The following is a 23,560-nucleotide window of genomic DNA, read 5'->3' as shown; positions in this document are numbered from 1 at the left end:
AGAAGGCTATTGTTGAAGGTGGAATTTAACAGTTTTGATAGTTAACACTAGACCTGCTGTGGGTTCTAGTTTGCCTACTTGATACACATAAAATGTCAGAATTCGAAAGCAGTGTCTTAACCACGGGAGGGACCGAATCTGCTAACTTCCAACAATATATGTGAAAGTGCTTTTAAGTGACATTTCGTACGGGTGACTCAAAAGCAAGTCTGGACTCTATTCTGAGATCGGACACCGCGCAAAACCTGTCACCCTCAGCTCCAGCACCCAGACAAGACCATAATGCCAATACGCCCCTCTGCCAAGCCACGCCTCTCCGGAAGCACGCACGCGTGCACACCAGCACCGCTGCCGCGGCTTTCAAAGCTAGCGCTGTCACGCTCTATTGCGCATGCCTCAGGGCGGGGACGAAACCGCTATTGACCCGGAGGGCAAGTGCCGGTGGGAGGCAGAGGAACAGCACGGTGTCGGGCGGGTAGACCCGAACGGCCTGTGCGTCACTTCCGCTGGGGCGGGGCGGAGCTGAGTGGGTGGAGCTCCGGCTGCTGCGCTTGTTTGTGCTGGAAGCTCAGCTGATGCGGGCCTGCCAGAGTAGATGTCAATGCCGGGAAGAGACCAGTATCCACAGTCGCCTGTGATTGCGGCCTGCATCCCGGTAAGTGGCCGCGAGATGATGGGGACGGGATGAGAGGCAGGCTGGTGGCTCCGGGCACTTGTCTGCCTACGGAGTCCTCCTGTCTCTCTATCCTGGGCACTTCAGAGTCAGGGGGTGGGGAGATGCCCGGTTTCGTGGAGGTCCCAGCATCCAGGCACCCTGTGGCAGCCGGGTACAGAAGGGGCCGCGGATCCCGGGGCTGATTGGTGCACAGCGCCGCCTGCCTCCTTTGCTTCTTCGGGTGCTGCTGCCTCGGACGCGGTTGGTTTCGCTTGTCCCTCCCTGCGCCTCTTGTCCCACCCCAGCGATTTGCCAGTTTCGCGGAGTCTGTCTCCGCTGGATTGTAGTATTCTCCAGCAGGACCCTGGTGACTCTCAAAAACAACTTCTCTGTTTTACATTGATCTTGACTGTCACTGTATACCTCGTGCTTTCATTGCTAGATATTTCTTTTTCGCCCCACCCGTATTTGGCCCCGTCACTGCCTGCTTCTACTGCTTAAGCGGATTCAAGTGCGTGCGCTTTTTTTTTTAAAGGTGAAGCTGTGTGAATCGTATTGCAATACTTCCTACCTTTTTGCCATTTTCTGTGATTATGCTGAGAGGAACCTGGTTCCACCCTAGTACAATGATAACTTTTCTAAGTGGTGACTCTTTTCAAGAGTCAGCAGAGATGTGACGTAAGGGACTATCATATAGTAGTTTTAAAAATACTATTTTTATTTCCAGGAACAGTTGTATTCTGGATCCTAATTGTTGAGATATCAAAAATGACAAAAGTATGTTTCAGGATCTCAAGAAAAAGTCATTAAAATAATGTAATATAAAGAACCTTAAAGTCTGAGAATTTTTAAAAAGTACAGTAAGCTGTAAACTTAGTTTATGCATGTGAAGTAGTTGTATCAAGCTCATTTTAGCTATTTTGTTAAATTTCTTATGCAGATTAGTGTTACTTTCAGTATAAGAACATGTTATTTCATAATTTTTATTAATTAAACTTTAGTGTTGATCTTATTTTTCTGAGATCTAAAATAAAATCTTGTAAGTAGTGTCCTTTTCATTAGTGATGTTGGATGGTGGATCAGTTTCACTAGTTTATATATTCACTTGTTTTCGCATGCAGAGTTGATTCAAGTACTTTGAGTTGTTTTTTTTTCCTTAATTGAGACAAGGATTGTGCTGAAGCATGGACGTTGCTTCACTTGTGGAACATATATTTATAAAAAGGTCAGAGTTAGAATTCTAGGCCCTAGACACCTTCCTGTCCTGTCATTTCTCTGCTTTGAACTTTCTCTCCTATATCTTGTATTTTATCCTGTTTAATGTCCATTACTTTTTAAAAGTTGCTCCTGAATTTTGGAGGATATCTTTTCTCCCATGCTCTCTCATTTCCTTGGAGGGCGTCTCTTTCTCTTCCTTCCTAAACCTGAATGTCACTCAAATTTCTACTACACATGCTGTTCTCTCTAAGCCAGAGCTTTGATAATTGAAACCCAAGGAATACTATAATAGGTCTGGGAATATTTCTGAAATGTCTCAGAAGATATAATGTATATTTGCAAGTAAGCATTTTCAATAAAGAGGAGCATTTATCAGGTTCAAGAATACTCAAGTAATATATACCATAAACTATCCTTTGGTAAATCTGTGCAGTCTAATGGTTTCAGGTGTCACGTGCTGATAATTCCACACATGAATCCACAGTCTAGGTACATTTTAATTTATATACTCCAATTTGCATTCTGTAAATCCAAAAGAAAATTCATTTTTCCCTCATATTAAATTAGCTCTTTCCTAGTTTTCTCATATTCGCAATTGATATTTTCCCTGTCTGATTTAGAACCATAAGTCAGTTCTCTTGACACTTCTCCATATCCCATTCTTGGTGTCACCAATCCTGTGTTTCATTATTCAATTAGTTTCCTTGACCTGTTACCAGATGTGGCTTACAGTAGCCCTCTTTTCCATTCCAATACTATTACTTAGCTAGGACCTTTGTTACCTTTTTGGCTACATTATTGCAATGATTGCATAACATCTGTAATTCATTCTTAGACTTCAATATGGGCCTCCTCCTGGCAAATCCCTTGATTCCTTTAGTTAAAACTCCATTTCTATCTAAGCCTCTTCTTTCTATTTATTTTTATTTTTTGATATTGGGGATTGAACCCAAAGGCGCTTCACCACTGAGCCACATCTCCAGCCTTTTTTTTTTAATTTAGAGACAGGGTCTCACCAAATTGCTGAGGCTGGTTTTGAACTCACAATCCTCTTGCCTCAGCCTCTGAGCTGCTGGGATTATAGGTGTGTGCCACTACGCCTGCTTCTTCTTTTATATAAGCCTCCATTGTATTTTTACCGCCTCTATATTTGTTATTCTTTTCTCATTGATGATGGAACTTTGAATTATTTTCCCCATTTTTGCATTCTTGACTTAGGTTTGACTGAATTTACTCTCAAAATAGTTATCTTGAATTTCTAGTGTTGGCATTTGGTAACAAGTTAAACTTGTTGATCATCTTCTAAGTTTTGTAATTTTTGCTTGATAGTCATAGTTTTCTGAGAGGAGTATATTAAAATCCCTAATTAGGATCATAAAATCATTCGCCTGCTGTGGTTTCCATTTCTTTTCTTTCTTCTTTTTTTTACCTTTATAATCTATAGTTCTTTGCAAAGTTGAAAGATACCTTTATGATAACTCATGATGATTAAATCTTTTTGGAAAGAGACAATGCACACTTATTAATCACAGTCTAGGCTTACATTGCTCTGTCTTTGCCTCAATCTTGAACTCATCTCAGTGATTAATCCTCTTTCTGACTTCCCTTCATCCACCTTGTGCATGCTGTTTTACTGAAGGCTAATTACTGTCCTCAAAGTTTTGCTTGCTTTTTCCTCTTAGAAAGTTTTTCCCCTAGATTCTCTTAATAATTTACTTCCTCACATAAGATCCTCTACTAAAATGTCAACTCACTTCTAATTATACTTCTAAAATAGTATTCTCTATGCCCTTCTTCTCTTACCTCCTGCTTTATTTTAATTCATAGCACATCTCATTCTGATGATATACACTTTAGTGGTTATTTTTTTATTTTCTAAAATATTGTGTTGGCCCACAAGACTACCTGAAGTTTAATAAGTAAATGGCTCGTTCTTTTTATTATTATATAGTTCCCCCTTTTTATGTTTATGTAATGCTTTTCCCTTAAATTGCCTTAAGACTGTGTCCTTTATATTGGTTTTTACATAATTTCCCCTCAATCCTTTATTTACCTATTTTGTCATTAGATTATAAGTGGGTCTCAAAACTAGCATGTAGCTGGTGTTTTCATTCCCAAAATTTTGCTCTTCCTTTTTACTTTTTATCTATGTCTTTTGTTCACTTTATTTTTGCTTCTGATATATCTCTGAACATTTTAGATCTACTTATTTTTTCTGTATTTCTGAATCTTGGTTGCACATTTTCTTATTGGCTGCATTTGCTGATCCTCTCTGTAGGTGACAGTTCATCTCCTTGCATGTTTTGTAATCTCCATGCTTACATTCAATGGTAATTGTTTAGTGTGGGAGTCTAGTTGCCCTGGGCTTTGGAAGTGTCTTTACTTGGTGGCTTCAGTTGACTTGGAATTCCAGTTGTCACCAGCTGACCAGTTTCATTAGGGTCTCTGCACCATGAAGGTAGTTTGACTATATGCCCAGACCTCAAGTTCAACTTGTAGATTTCCCTCCATTGGTATGACTTTTTATCTACAAGTAGTTTAAATATATTTTATCAAGGGCTTTCCTATTAACTTGTTTTCTCACATTGTCTGCAAATCAAGTTCAGATGAGCCAGGAAAGCAGACAGGTTTACATTTTTTTCTGTCCTTTCCCATAAATGTTTTAAAATAATATGTGCACATGCAATATTATTTGAGGCTATTATCTGGATAATGACAATAGGTTCTTAGTTTTGTCTTCCTCAGTATCATCTTCTACATTCCCCTCCTGTAATCTCACTAGGTCCTACAGTAAAACTGCACTACTGCACAATTTCTTAGTGTACTCATTGTGGATTTTTTACATGCTTTTGTTCTGTTTATATGTGTTTATTTGCTACCATCTAAACCTAGTGCTTTCTGCTTTGGAATGTTATTTAATTATTAACTCAATTCCTTTAATAGATATAAGTCTATTCAGATTGTGTGTTTCTTGTGTGAGTTTTGGCAGATTGTGTCTTTCAAGGAATAGGTGCATTTCATCTAGGTTATCAAAATTGTGGCCATATAGTTATTCATAGTATTTCTGTATTATCCTTTCAAAGTCCATTGGATAGTCATGTTCCTTCTTTCATTTTTGAGGTAGTAATTCATGTTTCTTTCACTTTCTCTCTGTGTCTCCATATATTTTGAGGCTTCCAGTTATCTTTCTGTTATTAATTTCTAGTTTAATTAATTCATGTGGTCTAAGAACAGACATTATATGATCTATGTTCTGTTGTTTTTTATGACCCAGAATGTTGTCTTTATTGGTGAATGTTCCATATAGGCATGGTATGAATGTGTATTTTTCTCTGTGATTTAGTAGTTTCAAAATGTCAATTATATCCAGTTGATTGATGGTGTTGTGAAACTGTCCTGATTCTGTGTGTTTTCCTTTTTGAGTGAAAATAACATACCTACTCTTGCTTCCTTTTGATTAGTGTTAGCATGGCACGTTTTTCTAATCTTTATGTGTCTTTATATTTAAAATGGGTTTTTTACAAACAACATAGTTGGGTTTTGTTTGTTTTGTTTTATTCACTCTGATAGTTGGTCTTGTCTTCAAAGCACTTAAAGTCTGGTGTCACATAAACTAATCAAAGAATTAACAATAGGAAGAAAAAATAGCATAATATCTAAATTGCATATTAAATTATGTGTTGTAGAAGAAAAAATCTACATATTGGGAAACTTTCCTAGATTAGCTTTTTTTCTAAACATCTTATTACTCAAGCTAAAAAGGGGAATTATTTTCTATTAGTTTAAAAGTGAAATCTATATCAGCTATATTGGAAATATATTCTTTTTTCTTTTGAGGCAGTTTGCTAAGTATGGTTCAAATTTTATATTATACTCAATTTTGATTTTAACTTAAATCCTAATTTTTCTTTTCTTTTCTTTTTTTTTTTTTTTGTGTGTGTTTGCCATTTTAGGTAAGACCATGAATTATGGCATTTCTTAAATGAAGCATTCACAAATGAAGTGAGAGAATGTCATATAGAAAATAAATGATTTTTAAGTTATGTCTTTTAGTTTGACTATAGATATATATATTTACCTCCTTAGTAATGCAAGAAGTCTTTGTGGGAAGCAGAGAAGCAAGCAGCTGCTTTTTGGGTGTTTACCTAAACATTTCTGGAGGATAAGCCATATCAGTCTACAAAGAGGTTTCCATGCCAGCAAAGTAAGATGTAAATGGACCAAAAATGAAGCTTATTCTTGGAGTAAGCACTATTACTCCCCAAGCAACCATGGTTTACATATTGGAATTTTGAAACTTAGTACTTCTGCTCCTAAGGGACTTACAAAAGTAAGCATTCATATGTCCCGTATTAAAAATACTTTGAACTCTGTTTCAAAGGCTGTTTTTGGCAATCACGATGAAATGATTTCACGTTTAGCTCAATTTAAGCCAAGTTCTCGAATATTAAGAAAAGTATCAGATGGTGGCTGGTTAAAACAGAAAAATTTTAAACAAGCCATCAAATCTCTGAAAAAATATAGTGATAAATCAGCAGAAAAGAGTCCTGTTGCAGAAGAGAAAAGTCACATTACAGATAAAGAAGATTTAGGTAAACAAAGCCTTTTTCGTTACACAACTAGCATAACTACAAAATTTGGAGAGTCATTCTACTTTTTATCAAATCATATTAATTCATACTTCAAACGTGAGGAAAAAATGTCTCCAAAAAAGGAAAATAAACATTTTCAGGTCAAATCCGAACTTGAAGGTGAAAAGACTCAAGAAAAGAAGTCCATATCTCCAGATCCTGGCATCCTGACTGATAAGCCAGGCTCTGGATCTTCCATTGATACTGTGGACAAGCCTGCAAGTCAGAGTGGAATGCCTGATGTTCTTCCAGTTTCTACTAAACAAAGTATTGCTAACTTTCTTTCTCGACCCACTGAAGGTGTTCAGGCCTTGGTAGGTGGTTATATTGGTGGACTTGTCCCCAAATTAAAATATGATTCAAAGAGTCAGCCAGAAGAACAGGAAGATCCTACTAAAACTGAGCAGGCTGTCAGCAAAGAAAAAACTGCAGAAGAGAAAAAGCACTTATCTCTTCAGCGAGAAAAGGCAAGTTTTTTTCACTATGATTTGATTGTGTTAAATTTTTGTCAGATTTTTAAGTTTCATTTCCTAATAGAACCTAAGAAACATTAACTATTTGTTAGAGCAGTTTCATATTCTAAATATATTATGTATGTATGTTATGTCTTTGTAGATTATTGCAAGAGTAAGTATTGATAACAGAACCCGGGCATTGGTCCAGGCATTAAGAAGAACAGCTGACCCAAAGCTCTGCATTACTAGAGTTGAAGAATTGACTTTTCATCTTCTAGAATTTCCTGAAGGCAAAGGAGTGGCTGTCAAGGTAATTCTAATTTATTTAATCTAGCTTTGTCTTGGAATAAAAATGTTAATAAACCTTTTTCAATGGAGAAAGCAAGGCCTTTCTCTTTTTTATTTTTTTGAAATTTTTTTGTAGTTTTGTATGTATTCAGTAATTGCTTCATTGATTCTGTCATATACATTATGCTAATGAATTCCCTAGTTTGTGATATAAATTATACTATTAGTATTGGCATCTATATTTTGAGGTTAAGCATTTATAAAATAGAAGGTTAGTATCAGTATATTAGTTGAATTACCTAATAGCTGCCACAGTTTTCTTACTTGCAGTATAGATATTTGTACTTTTAACTACTCTTTTTTTTAAGGTTTTTTTTTCATACCTTTATTTAATTCATTTATTTTTATGTGGTGCTGAGGATTGAACCCAGTGCCTCACATACGCCAGACAGCCATTCTACCACTGGGCTACAGCTACAGCCTACTTTTAACTACTCTTAAGACAAAATACATAATTCATATGTAAAGTGTTTGCTAGTTTTTATTTCATGGCCTCTCCATATTTGAAAGCCTAAAAATTTTAATGACCTTAGTGCTAATGGAACTGGTAATCTTAAGTGAAACAATGAGCTTTCCCTTACCTGATTTTTGAAAATCTAAAATAGTGAACATAATTCAGACCCATTTAAATAGACTGTTTTTAGAAAGTTCTCTAAAATGTGTTTGAGTCTCTTTATCTGTAATAATACAATTGTTAAAATTATATTAGAAATGTATTAGTGCTTGTGTTTAGCTTGTCATTCAAGAAATTATTAGTTCACTCATTCACATTTATTCTACTTTTTGACAAATCACCTTGCTGAAAAGGTCTTTGAATAATGCACCTTTCCATAGTTTTATATTATATAACAAATATATTATAATACATAAACTTTAATATTTCATGTTCCTAAAATTTGGGGTTGTCTTTCATATTTAAAAATATCCTACTTAAAAGACAAATTTTCTAAATATACATGTGTTTTTAATTGTTTCACATTTCGGTGATGTATATAGAAATATAATTACCGTCTTTTAGTTGATTTGGGAACATTGTATCCTAAACTGGGTAGATTATATATAACAGAAATTTATTTCTCACAGTTCTGGAGGCTGGGAACACAAGATGAGGAGCTGTCAGATTTGGTATTGGTGAAGGCCTTGTTCCTCAGTATTGTGGCAAACTCATGGGGCAAGAGGGGCAAGGACACTAATCCCATTCATGAGGCAAAGATCTCATGACTATCACTTTCCAAAAGGCCCTCCTACCTCCTAATTGTGTTGCACTGGGTACTAGATGTCAACCTATGAATTTTTTTTTTTTTTTTTTTTTTTTTTTTTGGAGGAAAAAGGAAATAGAAGGTTTATTGCTTTGCTAGCAAAGGAGAAACACAGGGAATTCCTCTCCCAGAGGCTATGATTCCACCCATCAGCAGGAACTGGGGTACTTTTAAAGAGATGATTCAAAAGCTAGATTCCCATGTTCTCTGTTGGCATTGAAATTCACTTGTTAATTTGGGAGATAGTCATTTCTGAGATCCTCAGATACCATCCCCAGAGTCTGGATTACTTCTTTCCTAGCTTGGGTGAGTGCTCAAGGACAGATAACTCTGTCTAGGGTGGGGAAGAAAGGTAATCCTGTTTCCCCTGAGATTAGGGAGGAGCTGGGAGAGAGGAAGAAGTAGAAAACCAACAGATATGAAGTAGAAATAATAGATTAAAATCCTGTTTGAAATAAAGTCTATCCAAAAAAGTCTTTAAAAAAAGAAAAAGAAAATAAAAAGAAAAGCAACAGATGAATTTTAGGGAGAGACTAATATTAAAGAACCATTTAAACATTCACACATATATTTGTAAGCATAAAGTTCACAAATTGAACCCAGATGAAGAAGCAGAATATTACCAGTGCCTCAGAAGTCTCTCTTGTACCCCTTTTAGTCAATCTCCCAAAAAGGCAATCACAGATTAGTTTTGGCTAATTGACTTCTTCTACTCAGTGTATTGTGTGATTGTTGTCAATTATTCATTCTCGTTTTTTCATGTTTCATTGTGTATCACATTTGTTGTAATGTTGTTGGATTTCTGAGTAGTTTTCAATTTTAGACTGCTATGAAAACTCTTGCTAATTGAAACTTTGGGGATTCTCTTAATGTTTCACAACTGATCTCAAATCTAAGGACTCTGCAATACTAAGAAAAAATGTGCTATAGAAATGGATATTCAGGTCAATTAATACTCTAGATAGTTTGAAGAAAATTGTTACTATTCCCTAAATAATAAGCATCTGAAAATAGTGAACTATAAATTGCTTAAAGCAAGTCAGTATCATGTGCTCTGCTGAGAACTTTCCCAGCTAAACATTTTACCCATTTTTTGGGGGGTGGGGGATTAGCCAGCTTTTTATTATTGATTTGTGTAGTTTCCTTATTTGTTATGGCTAGGTATGTGTGTGTATGTGTCTTGCAAATATATTCTCCCACTCTGGGGTGTACCTTTTTCTTTTTTTTTAATATTTATTTTTTTAGTTTTAGGTAGACACAGTATGATGAATGGATATTAGTCCAATTTATATTTGTCTTTGTGTTCTGTTGAAAAAATTTTTTGGTTTTGTATTTTCTTCTAAAATTTTGTTTTACCTTTTCTGCTTTTATTTACTATTTATCTAGAATAGATTTGGTTGCATTGTGTGAGATGAGAGTTCTGCCCTTTTTTTCTAAATACACATGTCCACGTGACACAGAACCATTTATTAAAAAGACTTGTCATAAATGTAGTCATTAATATGAGTCTGTTTCTGGACACTGGATTTTGTTCCATTAGCATATTTATGTGTTTTTGCTTCAGTATTTTTAATTTTTAATTCAGCATCTTTTTATTAGTATTTATAATGGGAGGATCACCTCTTGGTCTTTGATCATTTCATGCTGTGACATGCATTCTAGATGTTGGACATCATGAATAAAAACAAATAATAGCAGCAATAACAACAACACTCCATAGGATCCAGATTCCTTTTTCCAGAGAGTTGATTTTTGTTCCTGGCTTGGTGTTATGGGGCATTCCTTCAGTTAGGGTATAATTGGGTCAAGGCTGGGTTATAGTTTGGTGAAGATACTTAGTTTTCCCTGTTTGGGAACCACCTTCCTCCAGGGTTTTCAGTTGAGAGACTATGTGTTGACTGCCACCACTCTCATCGGTTATACAATCTCAAGAGTTTAAAAAAAAAGAAAATTTCTACTCTTGAATTCCAGAAGTCCTCATCTTAGCTTTCTCACCTTTTCATATCTCATTGTTTCAGAATTCTGCAAATGTCCGGAGGTGAGCCTTGGTTCTTCAGTTTTGTCATTCTAAACTCCATGAGACTAAATGCTCAGCTCTTCTCTGTTCAGTTGTGGCCCTCTGTCTGATTCAGTCCCAGTTTTTCCATCTTTTTGCTTCTTTACAGAACCAGCAGGTGCCCTAAGGAAAGAAAGGCTATAGTTTATCAGTTCACTTCCCAGTAGTTATCCCTTCTTCAGATTCCTAGTTTCTCCCATACTCATTGCCTCAGCAGCTGTACGATGCCTTTAAACAGATGGTGCTTTTCTTGCATTTTATCAAGCTGTTCTAGTTTTCTTGGCATGAGCATTGATCTGTAACAAATTGTTCCATCCTAACCAGAGAAGGGAATTTGCCTTTCTAAACTCCACCGGTTGTTCAAGTTCCTCTAAGGGCACTTTGAAACTCATTACTAGTCAGGGACAAAAAAAACCCTAAAAAAACCAAAAAACATTTAGAGCAATAGTATTTCAGATTTGATCATAAAAAAAGAACATGGGTGATACATTGAAAAACTATTTCCTGGGCTACAGATTACACAGCAGAAGTGTATCTACCACTTAGCCATTTCCTTAAACCTGGGGTATTGACTATATAAAATGCTCCTGTGTGAGTAAGCTCAGTGTAGAACCCTAAGAGTTAAGCTCTTATCTGTCACTAACAATATGAAGTTTAATATTTAAATCTTGCAGTCCTAGTTTTATTTAAATAATTATTTATTTTATTTTATTTTATTTTTTATATTAAGAGAGAGTGTCTGACTGTGTTGCCCAGGCTGGCCCTGAACTCCTGGGCATAACTGATTCTTCTCCAACAGCCTGTTGAGTAGATGAACTACAGGCACATGCCAGTGCCCCATCTTAAACTTATTATTTAATTTTAATGGTCATCTTTTATCTTCTGTCTCAGTTTTATTTTATAAGTCAACATTTGCTTATATTCTACTATCAGGTCTCTTTTTGTCCCATGTGCACTGTACACAACATGGTTTATTTGTTTTCTTTTGATAACAGTTTAATTTCTAATACTAAATACTATGAAGGAGTTTTATCCTCTTCAAGATTGGGATAAAATATGTGTAAAATTTATGATGTTAACCTTTTGTTGTCACAAATAATATTTTTAAATTTGTATTAAGCAAGTTATATTTTCTCTAATTTTTAAACATTGCACATTTTAAAGAAGATATATGGCTAGAAGTTACTTTTTGTCTTTTGTATTAGGACAAATATATTCTAAATATGTATTGATATTAACATGTCAAAAACTAATCTATAATTTAAATTAGTGAGAAAATAATGTATACTTACACCTTTATTTTATGTGATGATCTACTTGAGTTAGTTAAAAATAATCATCCATTTTTCTTCTTGATTTGACAAAAGCAACCAAATATCTTTTCTCTCAATGTAGGAAAAAATTATTCCATATTTATTACGACTGAGACAAATTAAGGATGAAACTCTTCAGGCTGCAGTAAGAGAAATTTTGGCTTTAATTGGCTATGTGGATCCAGTGAAAGGGAGGGGCATCCGAATTCTCACAATTGATGGTGGAGGAACGAGGTAAGGACAGAAAAATAACTTTTAAAAACCGCAGACTCAATTCAGCCTTAGGCATCAAAAAAAAAAAAAAAAAAAAAAAAAAAAAAAAAAACTGATTTGATGTATTTATATTATTCTAAAATCAAATTCTAAACTGCAACATGAAATTGAATTTTTATTAATTTAGTACATGAGTCTATGAAACATTTCAACATATATGAATCACTTTTATTTTAATTTGATCTAGTATTTATATTTTAGTTTGTTTTTAAATGTTTTTGGTAGTTCAGGAACTTATCAGCCATTATTCTTTAAAAATCTTAGCAATGTTTTGTAGTTTCAGCTTTCTTTTATATTTGTCTTACTCATGTCAGTCACTAATCAATAAAGTGATTGCTAGAAAAGGAGTCTATGTCAATAACTCCCTGGTTTCCCGTGTCTTCCCTTATACTTGCTAGTTCTGGTGTTATACAAAAAATAAATGCATTCTTTGCTCAGAAAGAGATAATTTCATTACCAATCTTCAGTCTTACTACTTTAATCTTAGATTTTGTAAGATTTCTAGTGATTTCCTGTTGGCAGAATTAAGGCACAATTTGAAACTCTAAATTTTATTATGTGGTGACTAAGTGCCTTTTTTGTTCTAGAATGACCTGGCCTACATTGTGTATTTGGAATAGAACTTTTCATTGATTTTTTTTTTTTTTTTTTTTTGTATATTGTCCCAATGTTGAGAATTGTCCATATGGCCCTAATTGACCTATAATTCCTGGGCTATTTTATCTTCTCACATTCCTTTATGAAGTATGTCAGGCCTTTGGCAAAGTGAATACACCTTAATGCAGAGGTTTGTCCTAAATTTACTGAATTTTAAAAAAATGAATGAATGAAAGGAAGCTAAAAAATCAGACTGGGCATGGTGGAGCACAACTATAATCCCAGCAGCTCGAAAGGCTGAGATGGGATTGTTAGTTCAAAGCCAGCCTCAGCAACTCAAGAGAAAGGCCTTGTCTCTAGATAAAATATTTAAAAAAAAATGGGATAGTGATGTGACTTAGTCTAAGTTTAGTGCTCCTGGGTTCAATCCCCAGAGGGTGTGGGGGAATCTGTTGAACTATATAAAACACAAATATATAGAAGCATAGGTGACCCATTGTACTGATGAAAGAAGAAACCAACGTATGTCATCCCAAAGTTGGTCAGGTGAGGTTTTAAGTATTTTTCAGAGTTGGAGTATTTTAAAAATATCTTATTGACACATCTTTGTGTTCTAATTCAAATAGATACTAATATACATTTTTAAATGTGCTTCAATACCACAGGTTTGATACCTTTATTTAGATATTGAATTTTTAAAAATAATCCTAAATATTTGGATGGGCAATTTTTACTAATGCTGATTTGCATATTAGTTTTCATGTTAGCACATAAACTATAAAAGCAGTTGATAGGATTATTTTATTCAATGACTTGGATTTATTTTCCTGAAATAGGAATTCCCATTTTGCTTTTGATTTTTTTTCCCATAGGGGTGTAGTTGCTCTTCAGACACTGAGGAAATTAGTTGAACTTACTCAGAAGCCAGTTCATCAGCTCTTTGATTATATATGTGGCGTAAGCACAGGTAATGATTATTAGATTAGATTAAAGATCGTGGTTATATTATGAAATGTTGGGCATTAGTTTCATGTTTTGATGTGAATAATTTTTCAGTTTGCTTAATAAACCTGTAAAGGTATTTATTTTAAATAAGTTAACATTCAGAAAGATTTTAATGTGCTTTTATAATATGTTTTCAATAAAGCACTGTAACAAGGGCAGATTATAAATTATTTCTTTATGGTATATTCATTGTAAGGAAAGCAATGAAGCAGAAGGCAGACATTGTACTTAAACCAATAGAAAATTAAAGGTGAATACATTTTTTTTTGGTTTTTTTTCCTGTGAGGGGAGTCTCTCAATTTGAAGATTGCTCCTTATGTAATTTTTATATGGTTGTTTGAAGGCAGAATTTAAATTGAGAAATGTGAGAATCTGTGCGTTTAAAAAGCTACTTTTAGGGCTGGGGATGTGGCTCAAGTGGTAGCACACTCGCCTAGCGCGCATGAGGCGGTGGATTCGATTCTCAGCACCATGTAAAAATAAAATAAAGGTATTGTGTCCACCTAAAACTAAAAAATAAATATATTTTTTTAAAAAACCTACTTTTAGCAGGACATTGGGGCACATGCCTGTAATTGCCAGTGACTGAGGCACGAGGATCCAAGTTCAAGGCTAGCCTCAGCAACTTAGTGAAACCCTGTCTCAAAATTAAAAATTATAAACCAGCCAGGGATGTAGCTCAGTGGTAGAGTGCCTGCCTGGGTTCAATCCAAGTACCAAAAAAGAAAAGTTACCTTTAAATATTGCTAGTTGGGCTGGACATGGTGGAGCATTCCCATTATCCCAGGGACTCTGGAGTCTGAGGCAGGAGTAATGCAAGGTCAAAGACAGCCTTGGCAATTTAGCAAAGCTCTAAACAACTTAGTGAGACCTGTTCTCAAAAAAATAAATAAATAAATAAATAAATAAAAATAAAAATAAAAAGAAAGAAAGAAAGAAGAGCTGGGGACATGATCAGTGGTGAAATACCCCTGAGTTTAATCCCCAGTAGGAGGGAGAGGCAGGGGATGGGGACCAAGAGGTGGTTGGTATATGTATAGAATTCTTCTATCCTTTTCTTTCATACCCCAAAGCTTTCTCCTACCTTTTATCTTTATTTAAAGGTTAGGCCAATGAGAAACACTAGGTGGCAGTGTTTCCTACCAATTACAACTAGTACATGAAATCAGATCAGGAGATCCCAGAGTGTTTGATTTCTTTAATTACATTGACTCTAGAACCAACTAGAAAGAGTAGTTGCTTAATGAATTCGTGAGTTATTAAATATACTGTGTTCTATGACTAAAACTAAGTAATTATTGTGAGAAATATCTTTAATAACCATGATATCTTTCTTTTATATTTAATATAAAGAAATATTTTTGTATATTTAAAAATTTTTATAATTATCATCTTGAGGTAGATGTATTTTATCATTTTGGGGATCTGGTAAAGCCCTTTACATGTGTTGTCACAATACAAGGGGCTTAGGAATTTTAGTTGTTATTTTTTTTTTTGCCATTTTACAGGTAAAAAAAATTGGGATTGAGAAGTTAAGGAACTTGTCCCAGGTGACATAGCTAGAATTGTCCCAGTGTTAAAGCTAGAATTTAATAAGCCAGGTCTATGACCCAGGAGTTCTTAAAATTATAAGTGCAGTAACATCAATGCTCATAAAAACTAAGAATTTTTTTCTTTTAGGAGCCATATTAGCTTTCATGTTGGGATTGTTTCATATGCCCTTGGACGAATGTGAAGAACTTTATCGAAAATTAGGATCAGATGTATTTTCACAAAATGTCATTGTTGGGACAGTAAAAATGAGTTGGAGCCATGCATTCTATGACAGTCAAACATGGGAAAAGATTCTTAAGTAAGTTATAATTCTTTTTAAAAATGTTCTAATTATGTAGGTATATATGCATATTATAAATTTTAAAATACGAAAAATATGAAGACTCAAATTATTAATACCATTAATTGGAGATAATCACTGTTCCTATTTTAATGAACCACATTGTAGTCATAAATTCTTGGGTTCATGTGTATGAGATTTGCATATAAAAGATAAAATTACCTTTTTAAAAATTTGAGACTATGGTGTACATAGACCACAGTTGCACACTGTTGTTTTTGAAGTCATTATTCTAAGCTGTTTAATAATTTTTTCATTTCTTTCCAAATACTATGAATCAAAAAGTATAAGTGGAAAGTAGAAACTTAAAATCAACTGCAATCCTATTGTTCAAAGCTGTAGACCTTGCAATGTATTTCTTCTAGGTATTTCCTAGATTTTATACATTTTTATAAACATTTTGTGCAGCTGACATTACAGTTGTAAATTGGTATCTTCCCCCCTTTTTCCAATTTTATTAAAATTTCTTGACATATTTTAAAATATTACATTATACTACAGAATGTGACAGTACTGTGATTTCTTAACCATTTCTATATATGATATTTATGGGCATTCAAGACATTTATATTGCTTTTAATTTTTTTATGATTATGAACATTGCTTTGATAGGAAACTTTAAATTTATGCCCATATTTCAGAATATACCAATAGATCAGTTTTTAAGAACATAATTATTGAATCAAGTGTTGATATCATTTTAAATAGAGAATATTTGGAAATAGAGAATATATAAAGAAAATTACCAATAATTCTACTAAGATCACATTTCTTTCTAGAATTTTTTACAGGTAGAGAGAGAGAGAGTGTGTGTGTTCATTCCCTTCACAATTTGGGGATGATTATGCACATGTAATTTGATATCTGCGTTTTCATTTAGTGTTTATTACAGTCTCTTGCAATCTCATTAATATTTTTGAAACATTTTGATGGCGTTCACTCTTCCCTTTAATGAATGTACTATTTTTTATTTTAAAAATTAGCTATTGAAAAAGAAGGATGCTTAAGATGTCATTATATTTCAAAAAGAAAGTTTCCACGGACATTTTACATCTTTACTTTAGCTTTAAGGAAAAGTTCTAGAAGTACAATTTTGGGTCAGAGAGTATGCATGTTTTAAAAATCTTGACAAGTACATATATATACGTATCTACCAGAATCAATTTGTATTTATCTTAGGAAATATTCATGAACACCCAACAATTAAAAAAAAATTTTTTTAGTTGTAGGTGGATACAATACCTTATTTTATTTATTTATATGTGGCACTGAGGATCAAACCCAGTGCCTCACATGTGTTAGGCAAGCACTCTACCCTGAGCCACAACCCCAGCCCAACACTCAACAATTTAATATTTAAAATATATCAGTTTGACAGTTTTTGAAACCAGTATTTCAATGGATGTCACTTTGTTTATTAGTGAATTTCAATATTTTTTTGTTTTTTGACTATATTCTTCTGTGAATTTTCAGGGCAAGGTCTTTGCTTATTTTACTGTCAGGGTGTGGCACACTATATTGTATTTATAACCATATATTGAAAAAGTACTTTTTAATTAATCATCTATTTAATGAAGAAAGTTTAAAAATCTTCATTTAGCCACATTTTTATAATGATTTTAGCTTTGCTTTCATACTCATAAAGTCTTTTCTACCCTGAAAGTAGGTAAATATCTACATTATTCTCTAGTTCTAAGGTTTTATTAAACTTATATTTTTAGGACAACTGAAATTCATTTTGAGACATATTGTGAGAGAGTCAAACTGTACTATTTTTTCATGTTAATTTAAATGTCCCAGTACCATTACCAAATAGTTTTTCTTTTTTTTTCACTGATTTAAAACACCATCTTTATCTTATCTGTTTACATGAGAGTATAATGTCCAATCTTTTTATTTTTCCCTTTGATTTTTTTAATACATTCTGTAACTTTAGTTTTAACCCTTATATAAGGTGTTTTTGAATGAAATAATGAATCTCCTTTATTCTTTTTCATAATTCTGTTAACTATTTTCATAGTGAATTTTTGGTTACCTTTCTCATAAAAATCTTGCTAATATTTTAATGGAAGTTAATGTGAACTGTACAGGTTATATTGTGGAATGTTGACATCTTTCCAATTGTGAAATTTCTCCATCTATTGTTGCAAATTTAAAACTGTTACTTATTTTAGGTCTTTTGCATTTACTAGAAAAAAGAACTATTCTCATGAAATCATAATACTGCTTCTTAAAAGATTTTTAAATAAAGATTTAAAATCTTAACATAAAACATTCACTTTACTGTGAAATTCTTTTTCATTTTGTTTCTCATGAATCTTCATATTTGCACACTACTATTTCATTTTTGCTTTTTCAGAGACTTCTTTATTTTTAATTATAGCTTTGATAAACTTTAAATATGATTAGTTTTATCCTTTCTTTGATTTTTCTCTTAACTGTTATAGCAAAACAAACTAATTCTCAAAGTTAGTAGCTTAAAATAATAATGATTTAGTCTCTGATTCTGTGATTTGATTGGGCATTTCTTCTGTGCTTGCCTGTATTCAGTTTTGCTACTGGCAACTGGTAGCTCAGTTAATATGGCTGGAACAGCTGAGTCTCTCTTCACATGGTCATTTCTATCCTGGGCTTCATCTCATCATCTCGATCTCAGCATTCTCAGAGGGCAAGCCTCAATGCATAATCACTTATCAAGCCTTGGTCTTATCCCTTGTTTGCGGATGTCTCATTGCTTGAATCTTCTCAAACCAAGGATCTGTGTGGGAAAGGGCAATATATAAGGACATGTATTCCAGGAAATGTGATTCACTGGGGGCACTATTGTTATACTCTACCATACCTATCCACTGGTTCTTTTGTTTGTCATGACTTTTTTTTGAAATATTTTTAGTTGTTGATAGATCTTTATTTTTATTTATTTATATGCGATGCTGAGAATCGAATCCAGTGCCTCACACATGCCAGGCAAGTGCTTTACCGCTCAGCCCCAGCCCCAGCCCCTGTCATGACTTTTTTAATCTTGCTGTTTATTTAGAACATGTATGTGTTTGTTTGTTTTTTTCATATGATGATGACTTTGTGTTATTTTGTGGGTACCATTTTGATTATAGCATCAGTAGAATCTGAGAATGCTAAGATTTTTTTTCATATGTTGGTCTTTCTGTAATAAGCAATTATCATTCCTTTCTCTTCAGATTTATATTCATAACTCACTAAAGCATTTTAGCTCTTTTATTTAAACCAAGGTTTAAACAACAGCAATAACAAAGTTTGAACTTTGCTTGAAAGTGTGAATGCTCCCAGAATTTCTGTTCCAAATTTATATCAAGAGTCTGCAGAACAGTAAAATTGAATTGATCTTCATATAGAAGAAACATATAGATCAGGTTGGGAAAGTAAAAATCTTGTTCATTTTGGAAAATATTACACTAGTACACTGATGTTTATAAAAGCTTGTAAAGGGTAGATCACCAAGCAATTTGTAAATATTATGCTTATTTGAGATTTACTAACAGTTGAGAAACTTAACTATGATTTGAAAAAACATCATTAGGAAAATACTTAGAGGAAGATTGATAAAGGCATAGTATTTGCAAGGCAGAGAGAATAATCTTTAAGACTGAAAAAAGTCTACATTGAAATTAAATTCTCTTGTAAAGGAATTGTAAAAATTGCTGCCCATTAACTCAAATACCAATTGAGATGTTTTTACAAGCAATTTTTATAACATTGGCTCTGTGTTACCCACTAAAGCAAGTTTAATGTCTAAATGTAAATGTCTTGACCTGGTTTTTAGGTAAATATACTGTATGAACACTTCTGTAGTCTTTTAATTTTACCCTTGGAATTGAACCAGGGGTATTCTACCATTCAGATAAAGCCCTCTTCTCCCACCACTTTTTAAAATTTGTATTTTGAGACTGGATCTCGCTAAGTTCCCTAGGCTGGGCTTGAACTTGTGATCCTCCTGCCTCAGCCTCCTGAGTAACTGGGATTACAGGTGTGCACCACTATACCTGGCACTTCTGCAGTCTTAACAAAACTTCTATATCCTGGCAGCAGGACCCTGAAAACAATAGATTTATTCTATTTTTATGCCTTTGTTCTATATAGGTACTGGCTTTCAGGATGTTGTCATTGTTCAGTATCTCTCTCAAACTACAATTCCATACATCTTTCTTAGTAACTCTATCCTATATTTATTTCTTCACCTCAGAACTATACTTACAGTCTGAATCAGAGATTAATAAATCACTGCATATTGTTTCTTGTGCATTAATTGGATTGTAAGCCTCTTAGGGGAAATTGTTGTACTTCTTTTTGTTCCTTATAGCACTTTGAGAAAGCCGTCTGCAAATAGTAATTTCATAGTGCATGTTTTGGGCTGGGGATGTGGCTCAGTGGATGTGGCTCTTCTGTTACTCTTGAACTCTGGTCTTTCATGCTTTCCTTCCTTGTGTAGTTTATCAACTATGTGCCCCTTGTGGCAGCACTGTGCTGGGCACTTTGGATAGATTCATAAGCAACCACAGACATGGAGTTTATAGTCTGTTCATGCAATAATTACGCAGATGAGATATATTTTTCTGAAATAAGATCTGTGGAACACAGAAATGGTTTTCTCTGCTTGGCATGGACAAGGCCCTAGTTTGATCCCCAGCACCGCCAGGAAAATTTAAAAAAAAAAAAAAAAAAGTGTGTGTTTTGCTGGGTGTGGTGGCATACGCCTGTAATCCCTGCAGCTCAGGAGGCTGAGATAGGAGGATCACAAGTTCAAAGCCAGTCTCAGCAATTTAGTGAAGCTCCAGGCAAATTAAGGAGACTGTGTCTCAAAGTGAAAAATATAAAGGGTTGGGGATATGGCTCAGTGGTTAAGCACCCCTGAGTTCAATCCCTGGTACCATTAAAAAAAAAAAAAAAAGTACATGTTCTCTGATTCTTAAGAAAGAAAATCATTTTGATATATATTATTTCTTCTTTTTTAATAAAGGGATAGAATGGGTTCTGCACTAATGATTGAAACAGCAAGAAACCCTACATGTCCTAAGGTAAGTATAGTGTATTATCTTAAATAATACCCATTTCTAACAAGGTCTGACGAAAGCAGTTATTTTGAGGGCTCTTTTGTTAAGGAGAAAAATTCTAAGAAATTTCTGCTAATAGATTTTATTCTTCTATGAAGATCTAGGATGTGATGATTAGATCTTTTGTATATCTAGTAAAAGTATAACAAAGGTTTAAAAACATGAAAGTCTGAGACTAAAAATAAGGAAGAATTATTTTATCATAATTATTTTAATCAAATTTAGGAAAGTTATAGCATTTCCTTCCCTAGATTTTAAAGAAAAAATCTATATATCATATATAATCTCAGTATAGCACCCCATTTATTTATTTCAAGTTCAATGACCTGAGTATTACTTGAGTTTGTTTTCTTTAATAATACTTGTTTAATTAACAAATATAATTTATGTGCCTAAGAATCCCATGCAGCTTATATGTATTCTCGGATAATAAGCTGTAATAAGAAAAGTCAAACAGATACAGCTCCTGTTGCTCTTAAACTCTGGTCTTTCATGCTTTCCTTCATTGTGCAGTTATCAACTATGTGCCCATTGTGGCAGCACTGTGCTGGGCACTTTGGATGTATTCATAAGCAACCATAGACATGGAGTTTATAGTCCGGTAGAGCAGCTTAGCTATTCATGCAATAATCACGCAGATGAGATATATTTTTCTGAAATAAGATCTGTAGAACACAGAAACAGTTTTCTGAAAGCACACATTTAAAGGGATGTAAAAGAAAGCTACTTTGAGATCTTAACGTGAAGGCTGATGAGTAGGAGCATTTCTGGCAAAGACACAAAGGGAATGGGCTGTGCAGGAGGAGTCATAGACAATTCCAAGAACTGAAAGAGTTCCTGAAGACTACAGCCCAGGAATCCAAGGGCAGCATGTGGGATAAGGCTGGCGCCGTAGGCAGATCAGACTGTGTACAGGGCCTTAAAGGCTGTAATAGCTCTTTTGGAGAAGATCCTGGGATGAACTCTGTGCCTCATGCTTCTTTCCCTGTATCTTCAGGGCTCCATTTCTGTTTGCTTGCTTCCAAATCACAGAAGTTGTTGACTTTGAATAAAAGAATAGACTGAATAGAAGGAAACTTTAGCCATATTAAAAAGTGCTTCATTATAGACTATCACTAAATAGGGAAGAGAGGTGGGAGAGAAAAAAGAGGGAGAAGGGGAGTTGCACGGAAGATGGAAGGAGAACCTCATCGTTATACAGAATAAGTGTGTCACATTAGATTGGATATAGAGAAATGATGGGAGAGGAGGGGAGGAGTAGGGGGGGATAGGAAGGGCAGCAGAATAGAATAGACATTATGATTGATGTATGTATATAGGTGACTATGACCAGTGTGATTCTGCAATCTGTACAATTAGAAAAATGAGAAATTATAACCCAGTGATACAAATGTATGAATTGCCAAGATCATTGTAATGTCATGTGTAGATAATAAAAATAAAATAAAATAAAATAAAGATATTGTGTCCACCTAAAAAAAAGTGCTTCATTATGATAAAGGTAGCAGTCATCTATACATGTTTTAATCCAGTTTTACCTATAATAATTAGAGAAAGACCCTCTGGACTTAAGTGCATGACCAACTCTTAACCATAGCAACATAGAGACAGAGTTGGATTACTTATAGGAATTCAGGCTATGACTTGTTTATTAAATAGCAAAGCAAATGGGTCCTTGGCAGGGTTGGCACAGGACACTAAAAACTTTGGCCTTAGCATATTTCTGCCTATTAAGTTTGTATTTGCAGATCATCATACAACATATTTTACGTACATTCAATGTACAGCCATAAAATCTTGAGACATGTAGTGATTGGTGTTAAAGTTTTTTAGTAAAAATTATCAGCTACCAAGTTTTAATAACTAATGAAAGCCCTAGGAGTTTGTGTAGTGTTGTTTCAGCTTTACCAAAGTCATAATGCTTTCAAAGAGCATAAAAACAAAGACTAACTTGTAAATAATATTGTGAAGATAGTGTAATTATTAATCTTTAAGTAGTTTTTATTAATTGTTACTTCTGCTATGCCAATTAACACACAAATCTAGAAATGTATGCCTTCTTGAATGTCTTTAAGTCAAATCCAATTATATAGTCAAAGATATTTTTTGTTATTATTCTAATACGTTTCTCTGAATGGTCTCAGTTCTTACATCTATTGTGCCATAAAGAAATATCTAATTTAAAATTTTTGCTGAACTTTAAATTTATGCTACACATTGATCTTTTGGAGAGTTGTAGATTGTTCATTCATACTACTCAATAGTATTTAACTTATAGATGCCAAATATTGGTGCTTACAGTGGTACTGTCACTTTTATTTCACTAGGTAGCTGCTGTAAGTACCATAGTAAACAGAGGGATAACGCCAAAAGCCTTTGTGTTCAGAAACTATGGTCATTTTCCTGGAATCAACTCTCATTATTTGGGAGGCTGTCAGTATAAAATGTGGCAAGCCATTCGAGCCTCATCAGCAGCTCCAGGCTACTTTGCAGAATACGCATTGGGAAATGATCTTCATCAAGTAAGTTGGCTTGTATGGCCATCTTTTATAATTTTACATGATTAAAACAATCAGCATTTATTAACTGTCACTCAACTTTGTAAGACTCAACCAAGATGACTTCTTAAGGTTTTTATATTTCAAAAGATGTGCAATTCATTATATTTTTGTCTGTCTTAAATTTATAAGTCTTCTGTCTTGAATGTATAATTTAGGAAAATTTTGAAATATTCTATACAGTGTGGTTTAAAACCAATTATGATAATTT

General features: G+C 34.0%; 1 protein-coding gene across 2 annotated transcripts in view; it reads left to right on the top strand.

Moving 5' to 3' along the window:
* The first annotated feature begins 514 nt into the window (after positions 1 to 514).
* Pnpla8 (patatin like domain 8, phospholipase A2) overlaps positions 515 to 23,560 on the top strand; it is a 39,725-nt gene continuing 16,679 nt past the window's right edge. The window contains exons 1-8 of one of the 2 annotated variants that reach the window (XM_027932724.3): positions 515 to 655; positions 5,827 to 6,971; positions 7,120 to 7,269; positions 12,018 to 12,169; positions 13,678 to 13,772; positions 15,491 to 15,662; positions 20,698 to 20,755; positions 23,119 to 23,313. In XM_027932724.3, coding sequence (XP_027788525.1) covers positions 5,916 to 6,971; positions 7,120 to 7,269; positions 12,018 to 12,169; positions 13,678 to 13,772; positions 15,491 to 15,662; positions 20,698 to 20,755; positions 23,119 to 23,313 — 1,878 coding nt within the window. In that variant the 5' untranslated portion in view covers positions 515 to 655; positions 5,827 to 5,915. Of the gene's footprint in view, positions 656 to 5,826; positions 6,972 to 7,119; positions 7,270 to 12,017; positions 12,170 to 13,677; positions 13,773 to 15,490; positions 15,663 to 20,697; positions 20,756 to 23,118; positions 23,314 to 23,560 lie in introns of those variants that run through there. The other variant, XM_027932725.3, reaches the window with a different exon arrangement.

This window comes from Marmota flaviventris, chromosome 1 (genome assembly GCF_047511675.1).
Source record: "Marmota flaviventris isolate mMarFla1 chromosome 1, mMarFla1.hap1, whole genome shotgun sequence".
NCBI classification, from domain to species: Eukaryota; Metazoa; Chordata; class Mammalia; order Rodentia; family Sciuridae; genus Marmota; species Marmota flaviventris.
This window is presented reverse-complemented; position numbering and strand designations above follow the sequence as displayed.